At 42.6% G+C, this 21277-nt stretch overlaps 3 protein-coding genes and 2 long non-coding RNA genes across 5 annotated transcripts; all 5 read right to left on the bottom strand.

The window, feature by feature from the left end:
* Positions 1 to 254: 254 nt before the first annotated feature.
* LOC115665855 (uncharacterized) lies at positions 255 to 2161 on the bottom strand. Its single transcript, XM_030587674.2, has 3 exons — positions 1962 to 2161; positions 1218 to 1380; positions 255 to 503 (listed from the first exon to the last, which is right to left on the bottom strand). Exons 1-3 carry the CDS (start codon positions 2159 to 2161, stop codon positions 255 to 257), a joined length of 612 nt encoding a protein of 203 aa, XP_030443534.2.
* Positions 2162 to 2619: 458 nt separating this feature from the next.
* LOC130136770 (uncharacterized) lies at positions 2620 to 3447 on the bottom strand. The gene has a single exon (XM_056307105.1). It carries the CDS (start codon positions 3445 to 3447, stop codon positions 2620 to 2622), a length of 828 nt encoding a protein of 275 aa, XP_056163080.1.
* A 10159-nt stretch (positions 3448 to 13606) lies between these two features.
* LOC130136795 (uncharacterized) lies at positions 13607 to 13974 on the bottom strand. Its single transcript, XR_008815526.1, has 2 exons — positions 13811 to 13974; positions 13607 to 13739 (listed from the first exon to the last, which is right to left on the bottom strand). It is a non-coding gene; the product is annotated as an uncharacterized LOC130136795 (long non-coding RNA).
* Positions 13975 to 14765: 791 nt separating this feature from the next.
* LOC130136796 (uncharacterized) lies at positions 14766 to 16233 on the bottom strand. Its single transcript, XR_008815527.1, has 3 exons — positions 16119 to 16233; positions 15335 to 15405; positions 14766 to 15039 (listed from the first exon to the last, which is right to left on the bottom strand). It is a non-coding gene; the product is annotated as an uncharacterized LOC130136796 (long non-coding RNA).
* Positions 16234 to 17275: 1042 nt separating this feature from the next.
* On the bottom strand, positions 17276 to 18247 carry LOC130136792 (uncharacterized). Its single transcript, XM_056307137.1, has 2 exons — positions 18110 to 18247; positions 17276 to 18022 (listed from the first exon to the last, which is right to left on the bottom strand). The coding sequence occupies exons 1-2, from the start codon at positions 18179 to 18181 to the stop codon at positions 17384 to 17386; spliced, it is 711 nt and encodes a 236-aa protein (XP_056163112.1). The 5' UTR covers positions 18182 to 18247; the 3' UTR covers positions 17276 to 17383.
* Positions 18248 to 21277: the final 3030 nt, after the last annotated feature.

The raw sequence follows: 21277 nt of genomic DNA, 5'->3' as shown, positions 1-21277 counted from the left end.
ACCTGAACCAACCTTGGCGGCAAAGCTAGGCGATACGCCAACGTTCCAATTTGCTCTAAGATCTCGAACGATCCTACATATCTTGGGCTCAACTTGCCTTTCTTGCCAAAGCGCAATATTCCTCACATGGGTGATACCTTGAGGAACACATGATCTCTGACTTGAAACTCCAATGGTCTACGTCGCCTATCTACATAACTTTTCTGGCAACTTTGGGCCGTCCTTAGCCTATCCCTGATAACTTTAACAGCATCCTACGACTGTTGCACCAACTCGTGTCCCGTAATCTTTCGTTCTCCAACTTCGTTCCAACAGACATGAGTCCTATAGGGTTTGCCATACAACGCCTCGAAAAGTACCATTCTAATACTTTGCTGATAACTGTTGCTGTACGCGAACTCAACAAGATGTAGTTGTTCTTCCCAACTTCCTTTGAAATCCAGAACGTAGGCTCGCAGCATATCCTCAAGAGTCTGAATCGTTCCCTCGGATTGTCCATCTATCTACAGATGAAAAGCGGTACTGTATTGCAGCTTTGTTCCCATGGCACCTTGAAGACTCTTTCAGAACGTGGCGGTGAACTTAGAATCTCGATTCGACGTGATCGTTACAGGCACACCATGAAGGCGAACCATATGCCTTACGTACAACTCCGCATACTTGTCCATAGCAAAGTCCTTTCGCACCGGAATGAAATGAGCGGGCTTTGTAAGTCTATCCACTACCACCCAGATAGAGTCATTACCTCTTTGGCTCCTCGGTAGACCCATCACGAAATCCATCGTGATATGCTCCCATTTCCATTCTGGTATTCCCAGCGGCTGCAGCAATCGGCCAGGCTTACAATGCTGGGCCTTCACCTGTTGACACGTTAAATATCTAGCCACATGCTTGGCAATATCTCCCTTCATGCCATTTCACCAATAATATTGGCACAGATTTTGATAAATCTTTGTGCTACCTAGATGAATACTATAGTTACTACGATGAGTTTCTGCTAAAATTTCCTCCTTAAGTCTTTCATCATTGGGCACGTACAACCGTCGACGAAACTTTAAGATCCCATCCTTAGATACTTGAAAGTCAGGTTTTCTTTTGGTTGCATCCATTTGTAGAATCTTTTGAAGTTTAGGATCCGAAGATTGCGTTGCTTTAATCCTGATTTGCATTTTGGGCTCAATTCTAAGAGTAGCCATTAAATTCGAGAGGTGACTTACCTCGAACTTGAAATCCAAGTCTCGAATTTCTTCAAGTAAAATCCATTCTTGAACCATCATATGCGCAATCGAAGACTTCCGACTTAATGCATCGGCCACCTTGTTAGCCTTACCAGGATAGTACGGAATCTCATAGTCATAATCTTTAAGCCGCTCCATCCATCTGCGTTGCCTCATGTTTAATTCCTTTTACGAGAACAAATACTTGAGACTCTGATGATCCGTATAAATATGAAACCTTTCCCTGCACAAATAATGTCTCCAAATCTTTAGCGTGAAAATGATCGCTGCTAATTCCAAGTCGTGCGTCGGCTAGTTCAATTTGTGCGGTCTTAATTGTCGGGACGCATATGCCACAACTCTCCCATGCTGCATTAAAACACATCCCAATCCTTTGTATGACGCTTTGCTGTAAATCTCATACCCTCCTGAACCAGACGATAACGTTAACACAGGCGCAGTAGTGAGCTTTTGCTTAAGCTCTTGAAAACTAAGCTCACACTTATCCGTCCATTCAAACTTTGTGTCCTTTTTTAGCAAGCGTGTCAAGGGCATGGCTATAGCAGAAAATTTTTCCACGAACTTCCTATAATAGCCATCCAATCCCAAGAAACTTCGAACTTCAGTTACCGTCGTTGGTCTAGGCCAATTCATAACCACTTCAATCTTAGTCGAATGTACTGAAATTCCTTCCCCATAAATCACGTGTCCAAGAAAAGCTACTTGAGTTAACCAAACTCGCACTTGCTAAACTTGGCATACAACTTGTGGTCTCGAAGGGTTTGCAACATTGTCCTCAAGTGTTGTTTGTGTTCCTCATAACTCCTCGAATACACTAGAATGTCGTCAATGAACACGATTACGAACTTATCCAAATACTCCTTGAACACCCTGTTCATCAAGTCCATAAAAGCTGCAAGCGCATTTGTCAGACCAAACGGCATCACGGTAAATTCATAGTGTCCATAGCGCGTTCGAAATACCGTCTTCGATATATCTTTCTTTCTAATCCTCAATTGGTGATAACCTGTCCTTAGGTCTATCTTCGAGAATACCGAAGTTCCTTGAAGTTGGTCAAACAAATCATCTATCCTTGGTAACGGATACTTATTCTTAACCGTCGCCTGATTGAGTTGCCGATAGTCGATGCAAAGGCGCAACGACCCGTCCTTCTTCCTTACAAATAGAACCGGCACTCCCTAAGTTGATGCACTAGGACAAATAAATCCTTTGTCCAACAACTCCTGCATCTAAACCTTTAACTCCTTCAATTCCGATAACGCCATTCTCAGTAAGGTGCCTTAGAAATCGGCTCCATACCGGGGACTAACTCAATCACGAATTCTACTTCTCTTTCTGGGGGCAACCCAGGTAATTCCTCAGGAAAAACATCCGAGAACTCTCATACTATAGCTATGTCTTGCACCTTCGATTCCTCTACTAGAGTGTCAACTACAGTTGCCAAATAACATTGGCAACCTTCATCCAACAATCGAGTAACTTCAAGTGATGAGATCAAAGGAATTGATGGTCCTCCTCGATTTCTGACAAACTCAAACCCAACACTCCCTAAAGGCTCAAATTGAATCGTCTTACGATAACAATTTACTATGGCTGGTTGCTTGGTGAGCCAATCCATTCCAAAAAGCACATTGAAGTCAAATATCATCAAGACAATGAAATCTATGCTGTCGTCACGACCACCAATAGATAATTTACAATCAGCACATCCTACTGCAGACACTACGTTATCCTTTAAAGGGGTAGAAATACTATAGACCACTCTTAGCGGTTTCGGACTTAACCCCACTAGCTCCACAAATTGCTTAGCCACAAACGAATACGTAGCTCCAGAATCAAACAAAGTATAAGCAGCATGGTCGTGTAATGAGACCGTACCTATAATTATGGCGGGCGAGTCCTCCACCTCCTTCCTTCTGACAGCATAGACCCTTCCTTGTACTTGGGGTCGGTTCAATTGGTTCGGTGGGGTGTTCCTCGCAGGTTGTCCTACTTGCTGCGCTGATCCTTGCGCTCCCGTGTCTTGGCATGGACAGTCCTTCATGTGGTGACCGTGCTGACCACATCCAAAGTAAGCTCCCGTTCTCACAGGACATGGGGTTGATCCATGGTTCCTACGGCAAAAGTGGCATGTACTATTTTGATTGGGTGCCGGCTTCTTCACGCCACCTTTCCTGTTAGGAGGGACAGGGAACTTACTTCTTGTCATTGGTTTCTTCCCAAACCAATGATTATCCTTACTTGGAACAAAACCGCGATCAAGACGCGGCTGTCTTGTCCACCAAGTTCCTCTCAATCAACTGTGCCCTCTCATACAACTCATCATAATCCTTCAGATTCAGAGGCACCACTTGATCCTTAATCTCGGGCTTCAGCCCATCCCTAAACCTCCTTGCCTTATCAACTCGATCTTTAACCAACCTCGGCGCATATTTGGACAATTCCACAAACTTAGCCTCGTACTGGTCTACGGACAATTGATTCTACTGGAGACGTTGAAACTCGTTCATCTTTTGTTCCCTGGCACAGTCTGAGAAATACTTGTTGTAAAAAGCTTCCACGAAGGTACCCCACACCTGGGCCGTACCATCGGGGAACACCCTCCTTTGGGTAGCTTCCCACCAAGTACTGGCGTTTTCTTGCAACTGGTAGGTAGCCAGCGTCACCTTGTCTTCGTCCAAACATCTCAGCAAAGCGAACACTTTCTCTAACTCCCTGATCTAGAGGGTTGTAGCCTCGTGGATCACCCGCACTGATGAACTTGGGCGCTTTGAACTTCGAAATTACCCCACCAACTTATGCATGGGTTGATTCCCATTTCCATTCCCACTAAAGAAATATCTACGTGTATAGGTACAGGTGCAGTGTGCAGCATAGCGGCAATGGGCGGTGGGCGGCAAAGAAATTTTTGATTACGAGCTTGCCGTCCTACCAGGGTCTCTAAGGCCTCAAGGATCCGGTCTAATCTAGGATCCTTTGGTGCTCTCCTTCGGCACCATCGACCTGGTTCGACTCTCCTCCTAAGGGCCTCGGGTCGGGATTTCTCATCTTACAGATCTTTGAGAAACCCGCTTTCTAATTCCAACAAGGAATTAGAAATCGTGAACAACCCGCTAAGAACGAGAAATCTAACAATCAAACACAGTGCACAAAGTGTTTTCCTAACTCACTATCCCAAACCCATTGCACCTTATCACTCCAGGTCTTGACCAAATTTGGATCGAGCTGACCTTGCTCTGATACCAATTCAATGAGGATGTCAGGCCCCGAACCCTATGGACACGCAACATCCCGCTATGGTCGTTATGATGCGACGTCCCAGGACTCGTCGCCGACCCTTTCATTTTTATCTTTCTTTTTATTACGCATGCGGAAGCAATAACAACCAACACCTAGATAACAATAATAAATAGGGATAGGTAGGAAAGCGATTCACAACAAACAAACAACAACACCATTTTAATATTCACTTGATTAACCCCTGGAAAACTTTTCTTTACAAGCCCACTTCGGGCACTTCCACAAAAAGCCTATAAAAAGATACCCGGCTGGGGTCGATCTACTTCACCATCGGTGGGTCACCAAAAGTCAGCTTTCGGCCAGTTCTCATGAGCTATTATAGAGGGTTGGTGAGTCAAAGTAGGATGAATCGTGGTCGTGTTCGATGGCTTAAAATCCGATAGATCCTCGGGAACAGGGTCGGGCTCAGGCTCAGGCTCAGGATCTTCTACTGACCCGTTAGGTGGGTCGATCTTCATAGGATCCCATATCTCGTACCCAGGACCCTCTTCCGGAGGACCGTCAAACTCCTTGATAGGTCCAAACAGATCCTCACCATCCCTAACAAACCAGGACTGGAACTGGTGGGGAGCCCGATGATTCAGGCCCTCATCCACCCAAACTATCGTCCGATGGCGCTAAAAAACATATGGTTGGTCAGGGAACACGTGCGTAGAAACAACAGTCTCCATGTCCTGAGGTACCTCAAACCGTACCGGGTGCATCGACATGCTAAGGACCTGAATATGTTTAACAATGACAAATGCGATAAAATCTCAGTAAGTTAACGGCCTAAACCCCGCTTAGGAGGCCAACTCGCCTCGAGGTTCCTAGTCAGGCAACCACACATCATATACTGATCAATCACATGCCGAATAACAATCGCAAGCATCTTTACCTCGCCTTGGCACACGTGGCATGCATAACATTAGTCAACAAACATCACAACCATGCACACAGCATAACACGTACTCGGAACACATAAAGAGATTTTCCGTGCATCATGCATCCACACTCGTGTGTCTCGATTATAATATAAAACCACTTGGGCACGACCCATACCATGCCTAGCAGTATTCAACCCATAATCAAACACTATGCAACATGCGTGTTCCATTTATCACGATCCCTCTGGGCCACTACTGTCACGCCCCGAACCCTGACCGGCTCGCGACACCCCTTCGATGGCCATATTGAACGCGACAACCCAGGATGCGTCGCCGACCCAAACGAAACACCCAACGATAAAGGCAAGCAGAAGCGGAATAAAAACGACCCAGATAATAAACAATGACAACGGGATAGCATAGGCACAAATCAACAAACACACTTCATAAACCGACAAATACTTACAACATTCAATCTAGGCTACTAACTTCAAGCCACATTTATCAAAGGGGGCGATGGTTAGGTATTCTACTTCACTAAACAAAAGAGGGGGCATCCAAAGATGAAACAAAGCATCAAATGCCCAAGGTCACTCCCGGGCTACCGAATCACGTGACGACTATCCGTCACTCCAAACCTGAAAATGTTTAACAACGGGGGATGAGATAAATCTCAATAGCGGACAACCTATACCCCACCTAGGCCAATGCGTACCTGCACCTAGTCTAACATGCAATCTAACCACCGATATAACAAACTTGCCAATTCACATTTACCTCGCACCGATTCACACGCCGGCCCGCACAATAGATAATTCACCATAAAGCAATAATAATTCAAGAACATAACATCACCACTCAAACGCCATAACCACATATATTCAATCAATTCAATCACACTCAATTCGCATTCGTGGCCGAGCAACTTTCCACGACCCGGTCAACACCCCACACGTCGCCCTCCGATCAATCCCAGGCTCCGTCCCTCACTAGACCTTTCACACTTTCTCATGACCCGCGTAACACACCTCAGGTCAGCCCTCCGATCAATCCGGGCTCCGTCCTCACTCCGGACATTCCACACTTTCACACTACCGTGTAAACACGCCTCGCCGGCCGCCCTCCGATCAATCCGGGTTCTGTCCCTCACCGGACATTTCACACTTTCTCACGACTCGCGTAACATGCCTCGAAGTTAGCCTCCTTCGATCAATCCGGGCTCCGTCCCTCACTGGACATTTCACACTTTCTCACGACCCGCGTAAACACGCCTCAGGTCAGCCCTCTGATCAATCCGGGCTCCGCCCCTCACTGAACATTTCACATGCACATACACCACATCACAATTCGCCATTCTCACACGTCACACGAATCCAATTCAAATCACAAACTCATCACACTAGTCCACCAATCCGACACTCAAGTTGGCCCAATCAAACGTCAATTTCACCCACAAACGCCACGACAATCCGGTCATCGTACCCACATAAACCAGCCACTAATCATGCCACATAATCATCACAACTTAATCTATCAATTAACCACATTCACATATTGATCCTAATCCAAGCTTAGCCACTAACCCGATACTAATTAATCCCTAAACAAGTCTAATAATACCCATAATACTAGGGAAGGTTTAGGGAGTCGCTTACCTAAATTTGGCCCGGGAAAAATCGGCACGGGCCCAAAATGGCCTGGGTGAACAATAACGGCTCGGCATGGGCGAGGGCGCGACGGGCAAGGGGCTCGGCCACGGTTCGGCACACCCTCGGCCACGGCCCGAGGCTCTCGACCACAACCGGGCGAGCGGCTAGGCGCGGGCACGGGCACGGGCAAGGGCACGGTGGAGATGGGCAATTGGCCGGGACGGTTGGAGCAACGGGCTAGGCGAGGCTCGGCACGGGCTGGGCACGCTCGGGCACGGCTCGAGCAATGGCTGAGCAAGCTCGGCCATGGCACAGGGGTGAGTTTAGACTGACCAGCCGATGGCGACGGAGACTGGACGATGAAGGCTCGGCCACGGCCGGGACAGTCTGGCCAAGGTTGAGCTGGGGTGGCGTTGGGCTGACCAGGTGAGCACGGCAGCTGCAAGTGGCTGGACAGGGTTGCTGGGAGCTAGGTAGTGGCGGACGGAGCAACGGCGGAGGCCGGAACGGCGGCACGCGGTGGCTGGACAAGGCGGAGCCGGGGAGAGCTCAAAACAGGGGAGAGGCTGGGGAAGAGAGAAACAGGGGGAAAGGGAGGTCGCGCAGCGGCCTGAGGCGACATGGCGGCATTGCGGGTGGCCGGACGACGGAGGACAGGCCGGTGAGCGACTGGGCAACGCTGGACCGCGGCGGACGCAATGGCGAGTTGTTGCTCGCGTGAAGTGTAGGCAAGGCCGCGCCGAGTGCGGTTGCGGGCGACGAATGGCGGCGCGGCTCGCCTGGGGCAACAGGCGCGAGGCGGACCAGGCGAGGCGATCGGCAATGACTGGTCGAGCGAGCGTATGTATAAGGAACAATGGGGCGGAAGAGAAACCAGAGAAGAAGAAGAAGAGAGGAAGAAGAAGAAAAGGGAAGAAGAAAAAGGAAGAGAGGTGGGGAGGGGACGTGCATGGGGAAAGGGGGAAACGTGCGCAGGCAGGGAGAGAGAGAGAGAGAGAGAGAGAGAGACAAAGTCAACGCAATGATTACGCGATCCAACGACCCACGTTCAAACCAAAAATCGATCTAACAGGTCCACGAAAAAACCTAATTATAAATTAGGAAAAGGCTAGAAGATATTAATTAAAACACACTACGAGGGAGGTGTACTAATCCAAATTCGCACCCAGTCCAAATTTCACTTTTCACTTATCTCGAGCAATATTGACGTTGGCCACAATAATATCGATACCGTTCAATTAAATTTGTCACGAAACTTCAATAAATTCGACACCAAAGTTCGGGCTCTAAATAACGGCCAAATTCGATCGAGTGCGATTCTAGCGAAATCTCTAATTTAAAAATAACCCAAGAGTGATTAGTTCATGACGAGATTTTATTATAAACGCACTGACGAAATACACGTTTTATAAATCCCAAAAATGGGCCGAAATTCGGAATGTCACAACTACACATCAAGCGATACGCAGCGAGATGGTAGTTTTTCGGCATGACCGGGTATCGTCCCGCCTCGTCGGACACGGCAACGTCAAACGATCTACAGAATGACGGCATTCCAATACGGCAACATCAAATGATCTATAGCAAGTGGTATCCCGTAAGGAGCATTGAATCCGCCATCGGGGGCCACGATTCGGCATTCGGAGTATCGGCTATCTAGATAATCTCCAAGCATTAGATAAAATCGAGCGCGATCTACAACAGACCTCAATAAATCGAGCATCGTCATGCGATCTACGGCAAGACGGCTTCGACATGGGACCACACGACCACACGAACACACAAGCATTCAAGCCAATTCATATCTTTTCAATTAGCCAATGCAAACATGAATTGTGCTCGAATTAATGCCACATAACCAATTTCTCGTGACCACATGTGCCAACAGTCACTCAATTTTGTAAATCATCATTTCGAAACACGCTTTTCATTCTCAAGCCTCAAATTCCTTTCTCGAACATAATTATAAAATAATTTATTTTTAAAGATTCAAAATATTTTCTCGAATCATAATCATTCAAATCATTTGTCCATATACGCCAACTTATACGGTGAAATCCAACATTGGTATTACAATCCAAGCATAAAACAATCACAATTCGGTACTAAAAATTATTTGAAAATATGAATATTTGATTTTCGGAATTTGAATATTTTATTAATAAATAATTTTTGTAAGAATAAAATATTATTATTTAATTTCGAAAATTAATTTATTTAATAAAATAAATATCAATAATAAATTAATAGATAACTTATCAGTCAAAATAGCGATAACTTATCGCGAACACAACAATAGCCTATCACACAAATAATCATAGCTTATTGAACATACCGATAACCTATCGCTAAAATTTACCAAGAATTTATCATTTAAACACCGATAACCTATCACCACATCCAATGATAACTTATTATCTCTTGATAACTTATCATCAACAATTATCTAATAATCTAACGTAACCTATCACCTAATCCCACTTAACTAGTCAATAAATTAATCTAAACTAACCGAAGCAAGTTTAACACCCTAAACACGGGATTAGGGGTTAACTTACTCATCTAACTACTGCGATTACACGAGGACGGCGGCGGCGGCGCGGTTATTTGCGGTGGTTTCCGGTTCAAGCTCGGCGGGAGGCGACCGGCGGCAAACGAGCGTGACAAAGAGAGCGGCTGCCAGGGGCTGTTCGGTGGCTATTTGGGGTTGAGTCAGGGATGGGATGGTGGCTGGTGATGGCGTCTTGCTGGCTAAAATGGCGGCGGCAAGTGGCGGAGGCGGATGGCAGATGAACCGGCGAGAGGCGCAACTCGCCTTGGCTGGAATAGCTAGCGACGGGCTGTTCCGGGGCAGCAGAGGCGGTGCTGCGTGGCCAGGGGAAGAGTAGGGGTGGCGGTGGGGTGACGGGGTGGAGCGGTCCTCGGCGATGGCTGGTTCTGCGAGGAAAAAGGCTGGTCGCTGGCTGAAAATAAGAAGCATAACAAGAAGCAAAAGCGAAGAAGAAGCAGCAGCAGCGAAGTAGGAGTAGAAGCGGCGAGGAAGGACGGTGCACGGTGGTGGTTGGTCCAGAACGCTGGTCCAGTCGGCGGTGGCAGCAAGAAGAAACAGAACGAGGAAGCAAAAGTAGAAGCATGAAGCAGCAGCAACAACGGTGATGCAGAAGCAGAAGTAGCAGCGGTAAAGCAGAAGCAGAAGGAGCAGCGGTGAAGCAAAAGTAGCAGCAGCGAAGGAAAAGTCAAGAAGAATAGGAAAAGAAGAAGAAAAGGAAGAAAAAGAAGAAGAGAAGAGAGAGAGAAAGGAGTTGGTGGAGTCGGTGGAGGGTGCAGCAGAAAATGGGGGAGTCAGCGGCGGAAGTCAGCCGGAGGAGGGAGGGGAGAGAGAGGGAGAGAGAGAAAGGGGAGGGTTGGGTTCATCATTACCCAAAAAATAAAGATCTTCCAAATTTCCTTTTTGAAATTTTCTTAAATTTTGTCCCCCAAAATCCATTTTGTCCTCGACCCAAGTACCGAATTACAGGCCAACTCATTCTTATGAGGTCTTGATGGCTGGGCCCCTCGGCCGCGAGGTCCAACAGGCTTTGCTCGGTTCACTTCCGTTTCTCGTGTCGAATTCCGAATCTTCAATCCTTTTCCGAAATTGAAATTTTATACGGAAAACTCGTAAAATTATGAGACGACATCCTAAGGTTCGAGTGTGAAATTCTTGAGCATTCGACACTCAATATCAGATCATAATTCATGGCCGAAATCCATCAATCCCAACTATAGTTCATCTCGAACTAACGAGTGGTTGTTAGAAATAAATTATTCGATAGCCTTTTCCATTTGATTAGTATTCCCTGAGTGATTAGGTCAGGGCAAGAAATAACTAATAGAGCGTCGACGAAATCACCATATGATAAATCACCAAATTGGGTTGAATTTTTAGGATATAACAACCAACCAATCACCATTTCGTCCCCAGTTTAGCCCTCAAGCCGCGCTGAACAGCCGTCCATAGCACGCTGGTTTCTGCTGGAATGCTAGCTTCGTTGCTCGCCGAACACGTCCGCTGCTGCAGCTGCTGGTCCACCACTGTCCGGCCACCTAGCTAACACCACAAGCCGCCATTTCACACTAGGAACAGCCCCGAGCAGCCTCCGAATAGCCCCACAGCAGCCGCTGCCTTAGCCACGCTCATTTGCCGCCGTTCGTCGAGCCCAAATAGGAAACCACCGTGGACAGTCGCGTCGTCGCCGTTGTTCTCGCATAATCGCCGTAGTTAGACGAGTAAGTTAACCCCTAATCCCGTGTTTAGGTGTTAAACTTGCTTATGGTAGTTTAATTTAGTTTTAGATTAAGTTAATGGTTTTACAAATTATGGTCTCTCATTGAAAAAAAAAAGAAGAAAGTTATACTTTGCTACCTTCTTCATAATGGCAAGTATAGAAACCTAGACAATCTCACTTCAATTCGAAACACAAACAGTCCAATTCATTATGGGTTCAATCACAAGAAAGTGTACAAAACAAAGAAAAGTGCCACAAAAAGCAGAGACCCTAGACCAAACCCATCACCCCCACCATCATAGCTAGAGATACTGCTGTGATACAGTTTAGAGCTGCCAACGTATGTTGGGAAGTTGAGAGAGGGAAAGAAGGTGGTATGAAAAAACTTCCAATTTTTTAATGCTATGATTACTCTCGCGTTATGTATAATCACTACTTTTGGAGATTGAATTAATTGCCATATCAATTATATTTAACACAAGTATGCCAAGAGCACTCACTTTAAAATGACCCCAAAAACGTATATTATACGTTTGGCTAGAGTTACTATTGTTATCAAGGGAGGAAGTCCCTTCAATGTCACATCAATTTTCCTATATGAAAACATTTTCGATTTCATGTTCGGATTGTAGAAAATTCCTGGACAATTTTACTTCTGACATCGTTGCAGTTCATTCTCGTGTGAAGCACATTCACCGGCGTCGATTTTCACCAGAGAGACTTCCAGGACTTCCTCTTGATCGAAGAAAGAGCAAACCCAACACTACAAAAAAAGCCGGGTTTAGCGACGGAAAAAAATTGGTCGCTAATAGGCCGTCGCAAAATTTTGCCACGGAAAATTTCAATTTTCGTGGCTAATTTGCGACGAAAAAAATTGTCAAGAAAATTCGTCGCTAATTATTCGTATTAATTTGCAACGAAAAATAATTCGTCGCTAATTATTCGTGGCAAAATTCGTGGCTAATTTGCGACGAAATATATTCGTGGCAAAATTGTGGCTAATTTGCCATGAACATTATTCGCGGCAAACTTCCGTCTTCTAATTTGCCACGAACATTATTCGTGCACGCAAAATTCGTCGCTAATTACTCGTGGGCAAACTTCGCTAAATATTCGTGGGCAAAATTCGTCGGTAATTTGCCACTAGATCTATTCGTGGCAAAAGTCGTCGCTATTATTTTGATTATTTTTTTTGTTGGTCGCGAAATTGCGACGAAATATTTCGTGGCAAAAATCGTTGCTAATTATCCGTGGCAAAATTTCTCGCATTTCGTGGCAAAATTCGTGGCTAATTTGCCAAAAAAATTTCATTTTTTTGCGACGAATTTATTCGTGGCAAAAGTCGTGGCTAATTTGCCACAATTTTTTTTTTTCAATTATTTGCGACGAACTTATTCGTGGCGAAATTGTGGTAATTTGCCACGAACACATTTAGTGGCAAAATTGTGGCTAATTTGCCACAAACAAAATTCGTGGCTAATTTGGGACCATATTTTTTTTTTGTCGGTTTTTTGCGACTTAACTTATTCGTTGCAAAATTCGTGGCTAATTTGCCAAAAAAAATTTTTGGTCATTATTTTGCTACGAAAATTTTGACTTTTGCGACAAACATTATTCGAAAACGAATTTGGCGACGAATTTTAATGAATAATTTAGGGACGAATGTTGTTTAGGGACGATTTCGATTTGAAATCTAATTAACATTGATAGAAAATCACAATCAAGACAAGAACAAACCCCAAAAAGAAAGAAATGAAACAAAGTTCTAAATTAGCCGGTTCACAAACCTTGTGGCAAACCGTTGATCTTGCCAAGAAGTTCTTTCACGTTGTCTATAGTGTTCTCCAAGAATCGAAGTCCCGTCCATTCAGCGCAAACATCACAATATCAAACTCCTAACCCCCGGTAATTTTTTCACATCTATTCAACAGCAGAAGCATAAAGATATAAGTACCTCTTGGAAATTTAAACTAGCAAGGATCATCATCATCATCAGCATCATCATCAGGAATCTCATTATCATCATCATTGTGGTCATCACCTACTGGATTAGTAGGAGGTACAGGAGGAACATCATCAACTTCGAGGTTGAGGTGTCGCATGATCAATTGCAAACGTTGTTTCACTCATATCATTTCTTCGTCCTTCTGTACAAGTAATTGTCTCAGGCGGTTCAATGCTTGGTCCTGTCGCTCCTCGTGTTGTGCCCTTAAAAAAGCCGCACCGAGGATGAAGTTGCAAAGAGCGCGTTCCGTACATCCTTGACAAGGATCCCATCCCAAATATTTGACCTCTTCTCATTCCACCCGATGCCTCCATCCATAATGCCATACTGTCAACCGATGACTCGGACGCAGCAACACCATCACCATCACCACTAGCAGCAGCCGTGGTCATTACAAGTTCATCATATTTGTCCTACATTAACAATATAGATAAAAATAAAAAAAAACTTAATATATATAAATACAAAATATAACCTTACATACCTTAATAGCTTTTGCTCGATTGCCAGTCCATGTCTTATCTTTTTTCTGAAAGGTGCGTTCAAATGTAGCCATAAATGTTGGTTCCGTCCCCAATTCATCTGCCTACAAAATATAGACATAATTACGACATAATTATTGATTTAACTTACAACATGATTAAAAGACTAACCATTCTTTTCTACGCTCCCCGATGTTGATAGAGCCCCAAAGATATGTGGCGCACCCTTCACTAGAACTAGAAGCTCGATTCTTCTTATTAATTTCACCGATTTGCTTATGCTTTTCAAGGTCCCAAGTTCTCATAATTTCCGTCCAATTGTCACCGTAATAAAATCCGGCTTTTCTTGCTTTCTCTTTGCTTTATTCATCACATTTTGCATGTGATCACCGGCTTTCTTCTTAAAAATTCTTTTAACTTCTTCTCTTCCGCTTCATCCCACCCGAACTTCCGCCGCAAGCAATCAATAGAAAAATAATTGTACACTCAGTATGCTAAATCGAACTTAGTTTGTGAGGAAATAGAAGGACAAAACTTACCTTGAACTCATTCCACCACAATTCCTTTACTTCTTTTGGAGCGTTGGTCCAACTACTATACTGCCCATCCAATAGTTATTGATTATTTTATTAAGTCTCCTCACAACATGCGTAGCATCCGTGAATCTGCAAACGGGTTATAACTTATTTCAACATACGTAGCATCCGTGAAGCATACGGACAATTCAGTTGACATCCATAATAATTCACATATACTTAACAAAAATGAAATACTTAAGAATCTCCAAATGGGGCTATCATGAATCGGGTATCTTCTTCATAATTCGAGTGTTGCGTTGAAGAAGAAGGTGGAACCGAAGCCGATGGAACTGAAGTAAATTCAGTTCGCATTTGAGGGTCGGAGGAAGGGCCAATGTGTCCATGTACTAGTTGAGGGTTAGATGAAGGGGCAGGGGCAGGGGCAGGGGAAATGGAAAGGGACGAGGACGAGGACGAGGAAGTGGAAAGGCCTGGTCTTCTTTGTGAAGCATCACCACGACGCATGTGACCTCCACGTTTATACTAAAAGTTGCAAGGTTAGACAAAAATGTAAAAAATTATGAACATGTATTAAGGACACATAATGACGTATGTCGTGAAGCTTACCATTTTGTTATTGAGAGCAAGAGAGAAACGTGGCCCCTGAAAAAAAGGAAGCTGTCCGGAAATGTCTACGAGCTAAATTTCTGGTCCTACAACTGTAAAAAAGGGAGAACTCATCTAGCTGGTCAGGGTCATCAAATTTTCAGTTAATTGCTGTAATTCGACTTGTTTTAAAATTTAATTGCATGCTTTGAAAGCCTTAGAACTTAATAAGTTACACTTTCACAACAAATTTTATGATGCAAGGAAATCAGTAAGTTCTGTTCAACAAATTTTAATAAGTTTTGATTGCATGTTTTATGGTGCACATATCCCTTTAAAATGAATATATCAACTTCAACAAGGAAATCAATAAGTTTTGAACAAGTAATTATAAGGCTTTACCCCGAAGGGAGCCATTCCAGAAAACCCAAATGTCACGGAAATAGTTTTACCCTAATGGCCAAAGCTTCAACCTATGCCAAAGAAGGTTTGGAAATAGTTTTCAAAACCCATCTAAACGACTCCGAAAAGAAAAAAAAAAAAACGCAAATGTCACGAAAAACACTATTCACCAGAATCGTTTTTTGCCAAAAAACCCATCTAAACGACTCCAAAAAGCCAAAAAACGACTTGCGACACGGCCATAGGCGGTGATTTTGGATCAGCGGGCCGTTTCCACTTGACCGACCAAATTTCAGCTCATTTCGACCACATTTCACCTCATTCCGACCAAATTTCAAATGAATTTCAACTAAATTTCAACCCAAATTTGACCAAATTTCAACCTAAATCCGACCAAATTTCAACTTAAATATGAGGAATTTGATTCTGTTTCGTGGGCGAAATAGATTGGGTCTGCTTTCGCCCACGAAACGTAATCAAATTCGTGGGGCGAAACAGAATGAATTCTCGCTTTCGCCCACGAACGTAACGAAGTGCGTACCCAACACGGGCGTAAGCACGTAGAGCGCCCACGAAACATAACCGTTTCGCCCACGAACGTAACGGCGTAAGTAGACCCAACACGTAAACCAGCCAACACGTAAGCGTAAGCACGTAAGCGTAAGAACATAAGCATAAGCGTATGTAGACCCAATCGTAGACCCAACACAAATATCAGAACAGAAGCATAAGCAGACGCAATCGCCTAGAAATAACGCCGAAAAGCAAACCCAAGCAAACGTACCTCTCGCTTCCCAACAGAAGGAGACCCAACACTCTCGGACGCCGCCGAAGAACCCAACAGAAGCAGACCGCGCGCTGGGTGTCCTCGCTTCCCAGCGTCCGCCGCCGAAGAACGCGGCAAAAATTCGTGGGATTTTTGTGGGATTTTTTCAGGAAATTCGTGGCAAAAATCCGTGGCAAATTTGCTACGGATTTTAGCCACGAATTTCGTAAAAAGCCCAAAATTATTCATGTTTGTGGGATTTTTTTCAGGAAATTCGTGGCAAAAATCCGTGGCAAATTTGCCACGGATTTTTGCCACGAATTTCGTAAAAAGCCCAAAATTATTCATGTTTTTGGGATTTTTTCAGGAAATTCGTGGCAAAAATCCGTGGCAAATCCATGGATTTTTGCCACGAATTTCGTGAAAAAATCCCAAAAACATGAATAATTTTGGGCTTTTACAAAATTCACAGATTTTTGCCACGAATTTCGTAAAAAGCCCGAAATTATTCATGTTTGTGGGATTTTTTCAGGAAATTCGTGGCAAAAATCCGTGGCAAATTTGCCATGAATTTCGTAAAAAGCCCAAAATTATTCATGTTTGTGGGATTTTTTTCAGGAAATTCGTGGCAAAAATCTGTGGCAAATTTGCCACGGATTTTAGCCACGAATTTCGTAAAAAGCCCAATATTATTCATGTTTGTGGGATTTTTTTTTGCCACGGATTTTTGCCACGAATTTCGTAAAAAAGCCGAAAATTATTCATGTTTGTGGATTTTTAAATTGTGGCTAAAAACTGTGGCAAATTTGCCACGGATTTTAGCCACGAATTTCGTAAAAAGCCCAAAATTATTCATGTTTGTGGGATTTTTTTCAAGAAATTCGTGGCAAAAATCCGTGGCAAATTTGCCACGGATTTTTGCCACGAATTTCATTTCTACTATCCCACACCCGCGTAATTCATTTTTTTTTCCAGACAATAACGTTTCATTAACAATAATAGCAATAATAATATTCAACAACAATTACAATAATAACAACAACAACAACAACAACAACAACAACAACTATACTAATAATTACGACAACAACAATAAACTTTTGTCATAATAATAATAATAATAATTACAACATAATTAGTAAAAAGTCTCAAAAATCTAAATCTTCATCTTCACCTTTGTCTTCATCTTGATCTTGATCTTCTTCTTGAGCATCATCGTCATCGTCGTCATCATCGTCATCATCATCATCATCATCCTCATCATCCTCTGTCTCAAAATCAGATTATGCAACACCTTCTAAATTTGATTCGCGAATTTCAGTTAGATCTACATCTATCATTGCTCCACATGGATCTCGTAGAGTAGGAATGTTATATTCCTCAGTTTGAACCGCGTTACAAACTTCCTCTTGTTGATATGCTGTATCCTTCCAGTGTTCCTCGATTTTTCTTCGTGCTTTGGTTTTACATACAGCCCACCAATCAGCTTTGTCACGTTTCAAACTAGGATATGATGCATAATATACTTGAATTGCTTGTTGTGCCAACACAAATGGTTCATATTTCTTATACCTTTTCTTGTGATTTATTTCAACCAAATTAAACTTCGTATGCACCTTCATTCCTTTGACGGGGTTGAACCACATGCACTTAAATAACACAACCCGCATTAATGGTCCGGGGTACTCTATCTCGATGATTTCATCCAACAAGCCATAAAAATCATCTTTTGAACTACCACAATTGGATGACCGAACACACACACCACTATTCATTGTGGCTTTTCCCATTCCATATTCTTGAGTGTGAAAATTATACCCGTTTATGAAATATGCTGGCCAAGTTCGTATGCTTGACTGTGCACCCCATGACAGATAATATAGCAATCCTTGCTCTTCAACTTGATCATGATTACTGTGAACCTAAGATTACACACGCAAAGTCAATAATATATATTTAAATGATGTATAAAATATTAATAACTTGATTTTGGTCTATAGGCAACTTACATATGTTTTGAACCATGCTGCAAATTGTTCATCGCACAAACGGTCGAACTCATTTGGCGGTAGTCCATACATTGAATTTTGAAAAATCCTATTAACAATTTACATTTATATATTAGTAAATATTTGACACGCAATACATATATTTACAAATATACACTTACCGGAAGTATGGCTCCACTTCCGGACGGACGTTCAAAAATATAGGTATGGGTTGCCCGCCGTTCTTCGCCCTGTTAAGCAACGAAACCGACATGCGCCGCTTGGTCGACCAAGATAATTGAAAATAGAGAATGATTTGCAATTGGGATCGATGGGACCTTCATCATTTCTTCCTGCTCTTCGCCTCTTGCACTGCACGTGCGGCTCAAATTAGTATGATGCAAATATTGTCACTTCTTCCACAATATATGCATTACAAATTGAAGCTTCAATACATGCCTTATTCTTCACTTTTTTCTTCAAATGATATAAGAACCTTGTTGCAATAGAAAGAAGTTTATCAGAACATAATATATAATAAAGTATTTTGAAATTTATTTTGAAAATTTTTTTACCTCTCAAATGGATACATCCATCGAAATTGGACGGAACCTGCAACTTTGGCCTCATAAGGCAAGTGAACTAAGAGATGCTCCATTGAATAAAAAAACGATGGAGGAAATATCCTTTCTAAATTGCAAAGAATAATTGGAATGTCTCTCTCCAGTTTCTCCATGTGTGATGCTTTTAACACTGTTGAGCAAATATCATGAAGGAAATTACTTAACTCTGTAATGGCGCCCCATACAAAATTTGGTAGAAGTTCCTTCAAAGCTATTGGAATTAGTCTTTCCATAAATATGTGACAATCATGACTCTTTAATCCTGTCAACTTGCATTCGTTCAAATCAACATATCTCCCGATGTTCGAAGCATATCCATCAGGAAACCGCACAGATTTCAACAATTGACAAACGACTCGTCTCTGCTCCTTATCCAATGTATAAACTGCTTTTGATTTTGGTCCCCTGCTGCTTGCATCTACATCTAATGTTGGTCGATCACAAATATTTCTCATATCTTTTCTTACATTCAAGTTATCTTTTATTTTTCCCGTGACATCCATCACAGTATTTATGACATTGTCGAAAACATTCTTTTCAATGTGCATGGCGTCAAGATTATGATGAATAAGATGGGCCTTCCAATATGGTAGATCCCAAAATATACTGCGTTTAGTCCACTTATGTACACTTCCGTACGCAATAGTTGTGCCATGAGGGTTTTCAACAACAGTTGGAAAGTCATGCACTTGCTCCCATATTTGATCACCGGTCAACCTCAATGGTGGAGGAGTTCTTTCAATCCTATTCTTGATGAACTCTTTTTTATTCCTTCTGAATGTATGATTCATCGGCAAAAATTGTCTCAGGGATAGTCAAAATAGCAGGGGCTTCTTACCATGTCTTAATCTGAATGACTTCGATCTCGCAAACATATCGGGCATCCTAAGATCCCAGCTTATACTCCATCCGCATAACATTCCATATGCCGGAAAGTCATTTATCGTCCAAAGAAGAGCAGCCTTCATTACAAATGTTTGATTAGTAGAAACATCATACGTAATCTAACCTTCATTCCATAGCCGTTGTAACTCTTCAATCAATGGTTGCATATAAACATCTATCAACTTTTTCGGATTTTGCGGGCCGGTCACGATCAATGTCAAAAACATATAAGGTGTCTTCATGCACATACCGAGTGGAAGATTGTACGGAGTTAAGATAACTAGCCAACATGAATAACTTTTCCCTGATTTTCCAAATGGGGCAAATCCATCAGCACAGAGACCTAACCTGATGTTTCGAGGCTCTATCGCAAACTCAGGGTATGTTCTATCAAAATGTTTCCATGCCTCTGCATCTGAAGGATGACACATTAGACCCTCTTCTGTTTCATGATTTGCATGCCAAGTCATGTGTTCAGCAGTGGCTTGAGACGCATAAAGCCTTTGCAATCTAGGGATTAAGGGTAGATAAAACATTTGCTTGCATGGTCTACGCTTCTGATTACGACCATGCCTCCTGTTTATCTTGTACCTAGGTTGGCTACAGAATTTGCAAGATTCTGCATTTTCATCATCTCTCCAATATAACATACAACCCCTACTACATATATCAATCCTTTCAACTGGAAGACCTAAGTTATCCACTAACTTCTTCATATCGTAAAAATCACTTGGCATGATGTTATCACGAGGCATTGTTTCTCGCATTACTTCAACAAAAGAGTTAAAGCAATTTTCAGACACATTATTCTTTGCCTTAATATTTAACAATCTTGTCACACTTGATAACTCGAGTATGGTTGTCACAACCTCGCCCATAAAGGTTCATCTCGTCGCTTTCAACACTTCCTTAACCGATTAGATGGAAACGTTTCATTACACACATTCTCATCAAAACCTGTTACTCCTATCTCTTCCAATTGTTCAAGTGTAGGAGTAAAACTAGTACTTGTACTTGCATGGTTCGGATCTGAAACAACATTCTGACCAACTGCATCAATCACCATCCTCTGGTATGGGTTCAATTGGTCATAATAGCTACATTCTTTCCTAACTGAAAATTGGTCACTTATTCGCAAACCTTCATCAGATATAAATGGTTCACCATGACAAGTCCAATTATAGTAGTTCGGAGTAAACCCAAATCTACAAAGATGTTCTCTAACTGTATCACACACATGAAATTTACCATTACTGCACTTCCTACACGGACACATTTACTTATTTCCATCCATTAACTCATATTTACTATTAGCAAAGTCCAAAAATAGTTCCAATCCAGTACGAAACTCATCGGTCAATCCTAGACGTCCAGGTAAGTTCTTATTATACATCCAAGCCCTGTCTCTTTGCATTGTGTCTATATAAAAATAACAAAATCTCGTAAAATATTAAAACCAAAAAATTTTCTTAATTAAAACCATAAAATTCTAAAAATTAAATTTTTTTTTGCCAAAAACAATGACTTTGAAATTGAAAAAATAAAACAATTACCATGTCAAGAAGACTTACCCAAGTATTTGATGAAATCTTTGTAGTAGAAAGTGCTCAATTTGATGAGAATTGCAACGTTCACTTCATCTGCGAGACTTTCAAACGGATAAGTACCTACAAAAAAAAAA

The sequence above is a fragment of the Syzygium oleosum genome, unplaced genomic scaffold (genome assembly GCF_021117445.2).
Source record: "Syzygium oleosum isolate NSW1041296 unplaced genomic scaffold, Sole_v2.1 Sole_v2.50, whole genome shotgun sequence".
Taxonomy (NCBI): Eukaryota; Viridiplantae; Streptophyta; class Magnoliopsida; order Myrtales; family Myrtaceae; genus Syzygium; species Syzygium oleosum.
The sequence above is the reverse complement of the archived record's forward strand: the minus strand, read 5'-3'. Positions and strand labels throughout refer to the sequence as shown.